The 14,812-nt window shown below is 43.5% G+C and overlaps 1 protein-coding gene across 1 annotated transcript; it reads left to right on the top strand.

The window, feature by feature from the left end:
- The first annotated feature begins 3,401 nt into the window (after positions 1 to 3,401).
- On the top strand, positions 3,402 to 13,375 carry LOC124659705. Its single transcript, XM_047197531.1, has 18 exons — positions 3,402 to 3,770; positions 3,871 to 3,878; positions 4,692 to 5,229; positions 5,333 to 5,476; positions 5,550 to 7,619; positions 7,698 to 7,814; positions 7,960 to 8,142; positions 8,236 to 8,298; positions 8,801 to 8,872; positions 8,952 to 9,221; positions 10,116 to 10,235; positions 10,781 to 10,840; positions 11,225 to 11,265; positions 11,545 to 11,622; positions 11,713 to 11,797; positions 12,058 to 12,294; positions 12,417 to 12,536; positions 12,645 to 13,375. The coding sequence occupies exons 1-16, from the start codon at positions 3,402 to 3,404 to the stop codon at positions 12,184 to 12,186; spliced, it is 4,347 nt and encodes a 1,448-aa protein (XP_047053487.1). The 3' UTR covers positions 12,187 to 12,294; positions 12,417 to 12,536; positions 12,645 to 13,375.
- Positions 13,376 to 14,812: the final 1,437 nt, after the last annotated feature.

Here is a 14,812-nt window from a genome sequence, read left to right as displayed (position 1 = left end):
TTCCAAACAGTGTTGGAACGTTGTGACGTGAGTCCTATGATGGATAGGCCAATTGGTGATCTTCCTCTGCCGCTGCCTATCAAGTCTGCAAGATATTGAGCACAATGGATAAAGTTAGATTATATCACTTCCAATGATCAACAAGTTTGCAGCGCATGATTCACTTGGTTTACCTATGGAGCGCGCGGTCCGTGTCTTTCCACTGAGGTGGGCACTCCTGGTACAACCCGAACTATCTCATCACTCTGTGCGGCTGGTGGTATTCAACAAGCCACATGCATATGAGTGGGCACCGCATACGCCAGAAACCCGTCTCCTCCAAGCACTTGGGGTTGAGGTCACTCATCGCCGAGCCAATACGGTAATATGTACCATATGGCTCCCAATCCACCTGCAACATACAAATTATCGGTTACCTGCTCAGAGATAGCAAAACAGTTGTTCTGGTGAGATCGGTTACCTGCTCAGCTGTAAGAGTGTCCAGCTGCTCAGTGTAGTGCATGTACATGAAAATTAGATCACTCGTCATCTCCGAGACATTGTCCCAAATGTATGCCCAAGTGGGCTCCCGATCAGGGTTCATCCGGTAATGAGGCCATGGCCTCTGGGTGAGTATCCTGGGCCTCCAAACTGGTAGGCGATCCCAGCTCCATACAGAAAGTAGGAGTAAACATCCACCAATACCGCCGCTCCCAATCCTGCGACAACCTTCGTCCAACTACGTACATAAGACATTTGGTTAGAACTTTATCTAGCAGACTACTATAGAAGAATAGTACAGATATCAATTCATTATCTGTCGGTAGAGGTAGGCAAGTGCCGCGCTTCCCCAACTCCACTGGTGCTCCAACACCGTAAGCGCCTTGAGCCAACATCAATGGGCCAACTTCCCACCACTGTCAGCAAAGAGAGTCCTCGAAAGCATATACCACAAGTACACTCGTGTGTATGTCCTGATCGTGTCTCGGTCGGCCTCTGGCGGGCAAGTACGAAAGAGAGTCCTGATCCAAAGGTAAGATGCGCCGACGGGAGCTCTATCCTTTTTATCTTGTGGCTTCGGAGGAGCCAGGCCAATAAGGTTCTCCATCTGCTGCCGCCACCCATCACAAGCTGTGTTCATACACAGTGACTCGCCCTGAATAGGAAGAAAAAGGATCATGGAAACATCCTGCAGAGTAGGGGTCATCTCGCCGGCCCTCAAGTGGAAGGTGTGCGTCTCCGGCCTCCACCGGTCGACAAGGGTGGTGAGTGCCGCGGCGTTCATGTTTGGCGCCCCCCCGCTTACAAGCGTGATGAAGGGGAGAAGACCGGTAGGCTGGATGAACACCGTGTACCGCTCGTCATACGGCATGTCACTTACTTTTCTGCGGTACCGAATCTTCAAGGGCACAAGAGGCTACAAGCACATCCAAACAGGAGGTGTTAACACATAATATTATGCCATATCAAATGGAATAAAACAGGAGGTGTTAACAAAAATAAATATTAGTACCTTCCCCCTTTCCTTCATATGATATGCCCGGTGTTCTCTGTCATACTCTTGATCTATGAGATACACCATCCTAATTTGTTTTTCCAGAAATACACCATATTATGAGCCATTCCTAACAAATATGAGTCATTCCTAACCAAATACTAGGCATATGTAAGACAATATAATGCATTTCCTACGCAAATACTAGGCATATTTAACATATTTGAATGCATGTGCATAACAAATACTCCCTCCGTTCCTTTCTATAGTGCCTATAGATTTTTGTCATTTGTTTCAGAATATAAGGTTGTAGCTAAGCTTTTTTTCAATTACCCCCTCCCCGTTCAGCTCCCAAATCATTCAGCTCCCAAATTTATTATGGTAAGTTAGGAAGATATGGATTTCCCAAATTTTACGTTGATCTCAAATCGTTTAGCTATGAGTCTTGTGTAAAAAATACTCTTGCGCTAATTTTCGTGCCAAAAAACTATAGGCACTATAGAATGGAACAGAGGGAGTATTAGACATTTTCAACACATACATACATAGGGTTTCAACACATACCTCCAATTTTTTTTTTGATTTTTTTCAAAGACATACCATTCCTAAGCACACAGTAGGCATATGTAAGACAATACAATGCATTTGCTAAGCTCCAAATTTGCATTTCAACACATACATACATAGGGTTCCATACATACATACACACATACATTCATATCTAGGGTTCCAAAAAAAACATATCTAGGGTTCCATACATACATATCTAGGGTTCCATGTATACATAATTGAAGCACAATCTAGGATTTCACATATAGAGTTCATATCCAAATCTAGGATTTCACATCTAGGGTTCATATCCAAATCAAGCATAATCCATGAAATTAGTGGATGAAAACATGGGGATCGAGGGAGAATACCTTGAGGAAGGGATTGAGAAGAGAATGCCCGGGCAGATCTAATGATTTGGTGGTGGATTTGGTGGGGGGAGAGGGTGGGGAGGAGGAGGAACCGCCGACCGCCTTCTTCTTGAACCGAAACAAAGAGGAGAATAGAGGAGGGCTTGGGCTGGTGCGGGCGCGGACGCCACACATAAGTAGCGGCGCCACACATCCAGCCACGTCAGAGTCGAGCATACATCAGCATCGACCACGCCACGTCGGATGGGCGAGTGGCGCCGTTGACATGAGCGCCACACAGTGATGGGTGAAATAGTTTGGGCGGAAGGTCAGTCTGTATTTTTGTTACATAAAAGTGTTATTTTTGTGTAAATCGCCAATTAAGAAGGGAGTCATAATTTACTACAGTATTTGGTAAAGCAAATCTAAAGACCAAAAAAAGACAAAACATATACCTCTCTGCAAAATAAAAAGGAAACTAAAATCGAGGCGCATTCATAGGCGGTGTGGTGGTTCCTCCACGGCTCCACATCTCCCAATTCCGACCAGCCACCGCGACCATGGCGTCCGCCTCCGCCTCCGCCATGCCGCGCACCACGCAGCAGCTCGTCGACGCCCTCACCGCCCACCTCTCCCTCTACCACGCATCAAACCCTAGCCCCTCCCCTGCCCCCTCCCCGCGCGCCGCGATCCTGCGCTGGCTCGCCACCCTCCCGCCGCCGTCCCGCGCCGCCGCCGCCACCTCCCTCCTCTCCCCGGCCGCCGCCGGCGCGCTCCTCTCCATGCTCGACCGCCTCCGCCTCCGCGGCCACTCCTCCTTCTTCGTGCTCGCCTCCCACGCCGAGGCCCCCACCGTGCTCTCGCGCCTCTCCCGCGGCCTCCTCGCCCGCGCCGCCGCCGCCTCCCGCGCGCACGAGCTCCTCTTCTCCCGCGCCCTGCTCTTCGCCTCCTCCCCCGCCTCGCCGCGCCCCGACGCGATCACGCTCGCCGAGCCCCTCCTGGCCGACCTCGACGCCTTCGTCGCCGCCATGGACGAGATCTCGGGCGGGAGCTTCCTCCGCTGCGCCGACGCCGAGGTCGACCTCGCCGCGTTGGCGGCCGAGGACTTCCCCGAGCTGCCCTGGCTCAAGGCCAAGGGCTACTACGTCATCGAGGAGTTCGTCGCCAACTGGGTGGAGATCGCGCTAAGGATGTCCTGGGCCACGGCCGTGGCGGCCGGGGGCGGCGGCGGAGGGAAGAAGGCGGTGAGGGTTGGGAAGTGCGTCAAGGAGAAAGCTGGGCTGGCGTCCACCGCCTTCTGGAGGGAGAAGGGGTATGTGGACTGGTGGATGAGGCTCGAGCCGCGGGTCAGAGCAAGGATCACAGGAGCCTTCTTCGGCAAGAGTGCGATAGCTCTGGTAATATGCCCTCTTGCTCTGCATTTTTGAAATGATTTCTGTTCACGGCTGTGGATTGGTATGGTCACGGCATGTCGCAGTTGTGTGCATTTGATTTCAGGCTAGTCTGTATATGCAAAGTGAAAATGTTTCAGAACAATGCTGCATTTTTTTTATCTGTTAGCTTCTTTGGCATGGTTTTTGGGATAAGTGAAAACTCAGCTTCGACAGTAACACATTTACTTTTCATTTTACATGAGTAAGTTTTGAAACATTTGTGTGATCTAATTAGGATGTATTAGTGAGTTAAATAAATATGATTTTTGTTTTCCATAGCCAAATGCTGTTTCATAACTATGTAGTGTTCCTGGGTAAGAGAGTGTCAGTGGTTGACTTTTCTCCCATTAGCGTTAACTAATGCGACATAGATTCAGTTTTAAGTAAAGATGAGTAAGTAAATGTAGTAAACTTTAAAAAAGACCTCCCAGAAAATATTTGAACAGAACAAAGGTGCTACTCATGGGTGCATGATTTAGTTTTCTAGCATTTTGTTAGGGAAGTCTCCTACTTCTAGTGGATGATGATTTCAAGACTATGCTATGATTTTAGGGTACATGATTGAATTGTGTAGCATTCTGTTAGGGAAGCCCTGTACGTCTAATGGAGGGTGGATTTCAATATTATGTTATATTATTTAACGAAAAGAGTGAATTCATACCCACAATTGATCTCTAGCTTATGTAAAAACTACTGACTGAAGAAATTGTTATCCTGAATATTTTAGTTGCTGAGGTTCTCCTGCCGTGCTGACACGTGCACAAATGTTGAGCTCTTTGCCACCCCATGCCGTCTTGTTTTACATACTGCTAATGTTTAGGAAGAGAATCATTAAAGTTGGTGCTATAGTGTGCCGTTAATCTGAGAAAGTTGCTATGCCTCAAGCACATCTAAGTCACATACTAATAACTCAAGTTTGCAGGCTAATGAGATTGGTGGAGGACCAGACGTTGCTTCTAGCGGCACATCCTGTTTATGCGTAGGTGAATCTGGATCATTTGGTGCAGACAGTTTGTATGGAAGTACACGTCAGTCTTTTTTCAGAAAGAATCAATCTGGTTGCACTGATGTTGCAAGCATCCTGTCTTGTAAAAAGAAGCCTGCTTTTGCTAAAGTATTAAAAAGATTGCTACTGCTTCAGGAGATAGTGTGTTTAAAGAGCAAAATTACTTACTGTGCTGATGATGCAATCTTTCTCACTTCATTAATGTCAGCTGGCACTGTTGCTGACCTTATACTCATGAGATTAAGAAAACTTCTCATGGTGGTGTCGACGGAAAGTATAAATTATGAACTCATTGGGGACGGAGCATCAAATACCCCCAAAAAGAAAGATGTTGAAAAGACAAGTGGAAGTTCTCGGAAAGGAAAGAAGAAAACTAGTAGCTCGAAAAAGCTAGTAGCTTCTTCAAAGACATCCAAGGTATAGTTCAATCATGATCTGCTTCCTCTAGTTTTGTTTTAGGTACAGGGCTCTATATTTCACCGAGCAAGTTAGCTAGTCTGACTCAAGGACTTCTTTCCAGGACAATGGAAGCAGTAGCACAGAAAGCCGAAATTCTAGGGTTGTGCCTAAGTCGAACCAGCGTACACCATCTGTTCGAGGCGCTACTATCGGACCTGCTTCTGAAGAAACTCCTTGCAAGGAAATTGCACCAACGCCAGTGGTGGTAAGCATAGTTTTGCACAATCCTATGTCTTGTTTGTTATGTCGGCTTACGAGTGATATACTCTATTTATTAGGACCAAGCTATCAGGTTAGGTGACTGCAATAATCAATGTAACAAAAAGAAAAACAAACGTAAAGGGAAAGCTAAACTCTCTGATCTGATGAGAACTGGGAACCCTGCACCTGGCAAATTGAAAGCAGGTGGTGTTCATGTTTCTGCAGAAGCCATGTCTCCACCTCGTGTCCCATCTCATGTGAAGCCTTCCAGTAATGACATCCCTCAAGCAGCTGGTTGCTCTAATTGTTCAAGTACCTATGGTGGAACTGAAGATAAAGGCGTCAGAAGCAGCAAAAAACTGGAAGATACCTTATGTTCTTCTATAGTTGTCTCATCAATAAGTACAGAGCATTGTCAGAGTGCACAAAAACCTGATAACTTCAGCATGAATGAGCAAGGGGCATCATGCACTAGTCTAAATGAATCCATGGTCCAACGACCTTTGTGTTCACCTTCCAGAAGTGATAATGTCTTATCAGGTAATCCATGCAGAAACTCTGCTGACTCCTTGGTAAGAACTGCACAGGATAAGGCTGGCTGTGATATAACACAGGGAGTTTTGCACGGACTTGCTCCTGGTGTTGTTGCTGCAGGATACGAGAAACACGTGGATCATAACTCTGTAGTGAAAACCGATAAACTTTTACCATCAGTCATTCCTGCAAACATTCTCCAAAGTGCTCTAAGTGACAATGGCACAGTAATGAAGAACGGCGGAAGTGAATATTATGCATTCAACAGGAACCTACTGGGAGGAACATCATACGAGTGGCCTAGTGTAGCACCTCACTTTGTATCTCCTGAAATGCAACAGCGTCCTGCTGCAGCAGACAGGTTGCATCTTGACGTTGGTTACAGATGGCCTACTCAATTTGACCAGCCTTTCCTACCTGCCAACCATCATCAGGTGAGAAGCTCGCCTATTGAAGCTGGGTGCAATCCAATGTTATCCTCTCTGTCAATGCCCCTAAGTTTTGATTGGCCTCCTGTTTTCAGAGGTTATGGTAAATTGACTCAGAATGCTGCATTAAGTTATGATCCAGTGTTTGCTCCACATATGCAGTCTTCTGCCTGGCCTGGGTTTCCTGCTCAACTAATGCAAAGAGGTGGCATTTGTAGTGAAAAAGATAGGAAATATTTTGGTGATAGTGACCCAAGAAACGCATCGGATGTTGGCGATGATGCTGAAAGCTATTGGTGTTCTGAAGAAGAATCAGATGGCCATGCAGTGTCTGGAAGAGATATTAATCAATATTTTGGTGGAGGCGTGATGTATTGGAGTCCTGCAGAACTTGCCGGAACAGGCTTTTCGAGGCCACCATCTCTTAGTTCAGATGACAGTGCTTGGGCTTGGCATGAGGCAGATGTTAGCCGAGTTGTCGACGATCTAGCTGTTGGGATTCCATCAACATATAGTGCGAATGGTGCATCATCACCACCATCCACTCCATTCTGTTCCCAAAATGAAACTTCCGATCCTTCCCCTCAGCCTGTTTGTCACGCAAGGGCAGGGACTGACAACAATAATGAAACTTTGCATTCTCCATCTTCCACTCAAGACAGTCCCGAAGATAAGACTACTTCGTCTGCAAAGAGTCCATCTTGTGCCACTGAAATAGTAAAAGGAGATACATTACCATATGCAATGTTGAGGCCAATTGTTGTTCCTAATATATCACGAAGGTTATCAAGATCTGACTTTAGGGGTGGTCATGATCACAGGAGCCCATGTGTGTCTTCGGCCAGGAGAGATATACCTCTTGTAAGAAGACCTCCATCACCAGTGGTACTTAGTGTTCCTCGCGTGCCTCGGCCACCCCCTCCTTCTCCTGTTGGAGAGTCAAGAAAACGTGGATTCCCAATTGTTAGATCTGGCAGCTCAAGTCCAAGGCATTGGGGGATGCGAAGTTTGTTTCCGGATGATAAAATATTCAATAGGGCCCAGTATTGCTTGGATGGTCCTGAAGTTGTTTGGCCTGCATGGGTGAATAAAGGCACTACTACTGGCACACTAGTGCAATCAATTGAGGATACTGTTTTGCAGGACCACCTTGTTAAGATTTCACACCTTTCTCATGATCAACATGTAAGGAAGTAATCACCTTCTATTTTGATAAGTATTGCTTATGCAGTGTTTGCGCCTTCCTGACATATTTTTTTGCAGCCAGATGTTGCAGTTCCTTTGCAACCACCTGATATGTCAAATGGTTCATCTCACAAGGCGTCACTCTGTTTGATGCACAATGCTCTACATGAAGAGATCGATCAATTCTGCAAGCAGGTATTCTCCTTCATCTCCTGCCTTTTGCATCACAACCTTCATGAATGTGCCCTATGGGATCATTAATAGTTACTATGTTGCCTTACTTTATTACTGTAAAATTCCTCCCTTGATAGATGTTGATTCTAGTTGTAATCCTTGTAAGGTTGCTGCTGGGAATCTGGTGACAAAGCCCTATATAAACTGGGCTGTCAAAAGAGTCACACGATGCCTACAAGTTCTCTGGCCTCGCTCACGTACAAATCTATTTGGCTCGAATGCCACTGGTTTGGCTCTTCCAACTAGTGATGTAGATCTTGTGGTTTCTCTTCCCCCAGTTCGAAATCTGGTGAGTTGCATGACTATCAATGACTTTCAACATGGTAGCTCAAATGCAGTTGTATTTCTGCTATCATGAAAACTAAGCCGTAACTGTTTCCAGGAACCTATTAAAGAAGCTGGAATTTTGGAAGGCCGTAATGGCATAAAGGAAACATGCCTCCAGGTAATGCACTCTGGCTAATAGGTCTTCTGCCTGGATTATGTAATAGGTGAATGTGCTAATATCAGACACATATTGAGATGTTAATGGTTGATTGCATCTGCGTGTTTTTGTCTTAAATTGCATTCCTTTCACAGTTTCACCAAAGTTGCCACAACATAGCATTCAACAACATTTCTTGTTAGAATTATGCTAGGAAATAAATGCAACATTATAAATCGTTTCGATCTTTTGTTATATGCCTTGTGAGTCGTGGCTGACATGTTTAGATAAGTTTATCTTTAAGTTGTGTAATTGTTGTCTATCTTTGTGAGGCATGATAACGTGCCGACTACTAAGTACTGACCTTTGGCACTTAGCTGTTTGCTTATCACTAGTTCTCTGACTAGGCTATGTGCATAACTGCACATGCATGCTTGCTTGGGATGCAACATCTTGATATCTTTTGTGCTCAAAGGAAAAAAAATTGAGCTGATTTTCACAGGTCTTTTTTGTTTCTCTTTAGCATGCGGCAAGGTGTCTTGGAAACCAGGACTGGGTTAGGAGTGATTCCCTTAAAACGATTGAAAACACAGCAGTAAGTTATAAGCACCTTTCATTTGCTAGTTCGTCAGCTAGTTTCTATTTACCTCAACCTCTTATCAATAAATTTGCAGATACCTGTGATCATGCTTGTAGCACAAGTACCTTGTGACATAAATATGTCTAGTGAGTACCCTTCTGTTCTGGATAGCTCACAAGAAAATCCAGTCAACATGCTTGGAGAGCAAGGAAGCCCGCCTCGTTCTGATAACTCTAGTTCAGAAGGCAGCAACACGCTTATGTCCTCAAAAATGCATAAGGATGATTGTGACGTTGCACAGTCAATTCGTCTTGATATAAGTTTTAAATCGCCATCGCACACAGGACTCCAGACTACTGAGTTGGTAAATCAAAAGCCTACTATCAATCTGAATATTTTGAATACAATAATCTCCTCTTTTCTTCCGTTACTTATTTCGTTTTTGAGATCTCTTATCACAAGTTTGGTAGTCTTGTATAATTATCTTCAATTTATTGTAACAGAAAACTAAAATGCATTTATGTATAAATTATTGTGAACTGTTAGTCATGAGCATGGAATTTAAATACACATATAATATAATGTGAAATGTTTAATTGATATAGGTAATTTTGACCTTATTTGATATCTGTCTTGTATGCATAAATTACTGGCTTACATATCTGTTTTAGCGACTCCTGTGTTATTCTCTGTTTCGCTGTTTAGTATTGCAATAATCTATGTGTAAAGAAGCATGATATTAATTCATATCGTATGCCTTAAATGACATCCTGTAACCATACACAGTTTGAATTATCATCATGCTATTGGTTCCTGTCAGTTCAGCTGTCACATGTTCAAGAGTAGTACTGTTTTCCCATAAAAGCAGCAGTTGTTTTCAGCTTGTTGCTCTGCTTATATACATGTTGCCTCAAATGATCCTAAGGATGAGATAATGATGTTAATTGATTTCTGCTTTTTAATGCTGTCATGATCATTGCTCAGCTAAGAAAAAAGATGCAAGAGAAGGGTTTATGTTTTCTGTAGTGCGTAGTGTTTGATACGTGACATTTTTTTTTCTCAAGTGCAAGCCAGACATGAATGGGCAGCTAGCTAGCTGCTTGGAGGTCTAGCCATATCTAACTAGACATGGCACTGTCACATGTTTTGACGCCCACGACATTATGCTCGGTGTCATGAATAAGAAATTTTCAGCACTAGAATAGAGATCCAAGTTTACCCAGTCAATTAATTCGCCTTCTTCCTTATGTTGCTACAGGTTCGTGAGCTGACTCAGCAATTTCCTGCGGCTTTACCCCTTGCCTTAATTCTGAAGAAATTTTTGGCTGACCGGAGCTTAGACCACCCATATTCGGGTGGTCTAAGCTCTTATTGCTTGGTATGTGGATTCTCATAATACTCATGTGTTTCCTTTGGTGGTGTTTTATGGCTATTAAAGTTTGTGTTTACTTGATAACTTCATTATTCACGAGTGAGCCTGTAAGCTTATGTTTGCCTACTTACTCTTCAGATCATTGCTTCTGAGTTCTGAGTTAATAATGACTAAATTTCTCTCTATAATTTGATAGGGAACTTTCTCAAGTTTATTAGGTTGGTCACCATTGAAAGTTCTATAATTTCGATGTTTTGGTTAATTTGTCTGGATTAAGCCTTTCAATCAGAGTTTTTTTTTTCAATCAGATAATATGTACTCATAGTGATTGGTAATGTATGTCTAACAGCAGACCAAGTGCAATTCCCAGCTAACTCTGTTCACTTATATTTTTCTAGCTTTGGATAATCTAGTTGAAGCTTACCACATGGTCTTACTTTTTGTGATAGCATATTATATTGATTGATGACATTTGAGCTGATTGAGTATTTTCTTCGTCAAAAATTGGTATCTGGACTCTTGAGGAACATAATCTTTAATATGCTTTGTAGGTGTTGTTAATCACTCGTTTTCTTCAGCATGAACATCATCTAGGTCGGCCTATAAACCAAGTAAGTTGCGCATCCTAAATAGCATAGCTCAGTTAGAGTGTACACTATGCCTTTAATTCTTGTGTCCTATTTCTTTGTGAAATTTGTATCTGTATCATATTGTTCCCTCTGACCCATAATACTTGTCGCTGAAACAAGCGAATAGACACACTAAAATGTGTCTAGATACATGTGATTCAGCTACAAGTATTATGGATCGGAGGGAGTGTTATATTTTACTATTCAGCTCTCTTATATATAGATATTTAGCCTGAATTTCAAACTTAGTAATAGCACTTGGAAAAACATTAAAAGTCACTTACTGCCTTTTTGCTCTCTGTAAGTTCATCATTTCTTTTGTAACCTGTCACTGATGCTACATTTCTGCTGTTGTGTGCTTGACAGAATCTGGGCAGCCTTTTGATGGATTTCTTGTATTTTTTTGGGTAAGAGAGTATGTATAAATACTTTATTGTTTAGCACATAAAGGAAAACACAAGTACATGATGTGGAAAAACTCTCTAAAATGTGCCTGAATGGCCGCAGGGTCCTTTTGTATGATTTCCCTTTTGGAACATCTAAATATAACATCACTCTGTTTCATAATATAGTATGACGTTTTGGCAAACTATTTAGTTTGCCAAAACGTCTTAAATTATGGAACGGAGGGAGCAATATATTAGTACATGTGATATCTAATTGATACCAAACACCCTGGATGACAGGAATGTGTTTGATCCACGCCATATGCGTATTTCAATCCAAGGAAGTGGAATTTATTTGAACCGAGAAAGAGGGCACAGGTAATAGAAATAGAAGTCAATATCAGTGATATGTTGTTTGTTTCTGTCACCTTCTGCCTATGGTAATTTTCCATACTGTTGATTTTGCAGCATCGATCCAATTCACATTGATGATCCTCTTTGCCCAGCTAACAATGTGGGTCGGAATTGTTTCCGGATCCACCAATGCATCAAGGTTAGTTGAAATTCTCTTTGTTGGACTGATTGAATCCGTCTTTTGCTGTCTAGAACTTTTGGAGTAGTTGCAATGCCATTTTCTGTGCTTGTCTTTATCTTCATACAATAATTCTTCTAGCTGGGGAATCTCCATATTGATAATTTAGTCTTTGGGCAGTACTAGTTCTAATGCGCTACTCTGTTTGGCCTTTGAACATGGAAAATATTCGTGTGACATTCACAGACTAATCACTACAATATTTCTATCATGCATGGCAGGCTTTTGCTGATGCTTTTGCTGTTCTAGAGAACGAGCTACTGCAGTTCACTGCAGAAAGTGACATGCCTGCATCATCATTCAGCCTACTGAAGAAAATAATTCCAAGTATTGATTCTAATGAGTTATAGCAATAAAAAGAACCTGGGATATCACAAGCTACATGCAGTGTCGGGTTGGAATGGCCTCTGCTGCGTTCTAGACACTGAATTACTAATGCAGCTAGTAAAAAAAAGAAGGTTAGTAGAGATTAAAGTTACATGTTGATCTTAATTATAGGTTACTTTCTATTTTCTGCTGTACATCTTAATAAGATCAAAAGAACAAAAAGGGTCATACTGAATTGTTCTAGTTAGTGCAGGCTTGTTCAATGTGATGCTTTCTGCCCTCCTCTTGCCTCTAGCTGCTGAGAGCTGAGACCTTCAGTTGAGGTATTAGGCTGAATTGGATGATTCAAGCGCAAGAAGGTGTTGCACACAAGGTACTGTATCTGTAACCTCTGTAACACGAGCTCGTCTAATCACTTGTTAAGTATTATATATCTCATCCGCTTGGTACCGTGAACTTATAGATCCTTAACCTCTTGTAGATGCTATGTGTTGCCAAGGATGAGGAAATGGACTCGCTCAATGATGTGTGCTGCTAGCTTGATAAGGTCAAGGAAGGAGCAGTATAGCAGCAGATCTGCACAGAACTTCAGATCCGGAGGAGCACGTGGGATAAGCTCTCGCATACCAGCTGCATGTTTTCTGAAGCACCTGTTCTCTGAATCTCAGAATATACTGAAGAAAACCGAGACATTCATATCCATATGGAGGGACAACTCCTTCGTGCTTTTGGTAGGCAACATCAACTTGTGGAACAGGAAATGCTATGAAGCTACTCCTTCATTGGATCCTGCAGCTGGTATCAGACTTGTGGTACACGAAGAACGACAGGTCCAGCGGAGCAATTTCCCAGATTGTTGTGCTAAGAAAGAGAGATCCCGAAGAGGAAGATTGTTCCCTGGACACACCGAAGGGTAACTCTGAAGATCATTGCAGTGATCTGGAGTTTCAATTCTTCATTGCGGTTACTCGCCAATGCTATCGCCACAACAGTCTACAACTTACTCTTTTGTGGAAAGAAGAGGGTGCAAGCTTTATTGAATATATGCAAAACAACAGATATCGTGAGAGCACTACTAGTATTGTATTAGGATCCCTGCTATTTAGTACTTTGCAAGACTCAAGTGGTTTTGGCTTATTTATAAAAGCTAGGCATGATGGTTGCGATACAAACTACACATTTGATGATATTTTAGTTTATGTGCGGATGTAATCGAGTTATTCCTTATGGACCGTGAGAAGGGACCTGACATAGAAGGAACCTAACATATTGATTGATAAATATAGCAGCATTCATCGATACACATATAACATGGGCAAAGTAGGTTAAGTGAAGGAAGTATGTTTATTCCACAACCACATCTCTCATTTCCCTGTTCAACACAGAAGCAAAAGAATAAAACGGGCCTGGTAATTGCATTAGCTGTCCTGTCACAGCATTTGTGGTCGGTTTACACCATGAGACTGTCAAAAACATCGCAGCATTGGTTTTTTGTGCAGGTAGCAACATTGAGCTATTTCCTTCCAGACCGCATGAAAGAACCAAACATATTTGTTTTGTTTTTAGGTTCACACCAAACATACTAGCAAATAAACATAGCAGCATTCATCAATAAATGAGCACATTGGGAAAATTATCAGTTGTAAATACATGGTAGTAGGTTAAGTTTGCACAGATTATCCAGTCGTAAGTATATTGTACTAGCCTAGACGCCTAGTAGGTCAAGTGAAGGAAGCATGATATTGTTATTTCACAAGCAAAAGAACGCAAGGTGGCTGGTAACTGCATTAGTAATTCCATCGTCATAGCATTTCTAGCGGGTTTAGACCATGGACCATCAAAAGTATCACGGCCTAATGAAGAGCAGCGACTAGAGATTTGCCATCATACGAACTGAATGCATCTACAGGAAGCATCCAAATGAAGATACACAAATTGGATTCAAATCAACCACAACGCACATCAAATCAAGCACAAGCACAGCAGCACCTCGTTGTGTCAGGATAATAATAACTGGATGGTGTACTAGGAGAGTTGCAGCTTAGTACATTAAGGTGGATGAATAACATATATAGATGGGCACCGGATGGCCGGGTTACATATAATCATGTAATGACATAGCATAGCTATCGCAGCCAGACACCGGCGTCGCCACGACGGCGCCGCCGAGCTCTTCGTCCTCCTTGCTTGCATCGTTCTGACCATCAACGAGGGGTAGAGGTCAACATCAGGTACGGGCTGTTGGCGATCATCTTCTCTATATCCGCAGCGAAGCTCGCCCTGAGCTCCACCATGAACTCCTCGTAGTCCGAGTCGTCCCCCTCCTCCCCTTTCAGCACCGTCAGCTGCGAGTCCACCGCTCGCCGAGGTTCCTGCTCGCTCGCCTCCTCTCTCCTCCTCTTCGGGCCGCACCCATCAAGACTGGCCGTCGAAGCCTTTTTCCTCTTGTGCACGCTCTCATCCGCCTGGTTGCATGGCTGCAGCGAATACTCCACGCCGCCGGCGGTCGGTGCGCTTGATCCGCCGGCGCTCAGACTGAGCAGAAAGTCCTTCTCGTCGGCCATCAGTAGATCGGACGCGTGAAGTCACCGAGGGGTCTGAATTTCAACTTGGTTGCGGTAACAGGCGGCCGTGGCGGGTTGCTGCATA

The sequence above is a fragment of the Lolium rigidum genome, chromosome 1, assembly GCF_022539505.1.
Source record: "Lolium rigidum isolate FL_2022 chromosome 1, APGP_CSIRO_Lrig_0.1, whole genome shotgun sequence".
Taxonomy (NCBI): domain Eukaryota; kingdom Viridiplantae; phylum Streptophyta; class Magnoliopsida; order Poales; family Poaceae; genus Lolium; species Lolium rigidum.
This window is presented reverse-complemented; position numbering and strand designations above follow the sequence as displayed.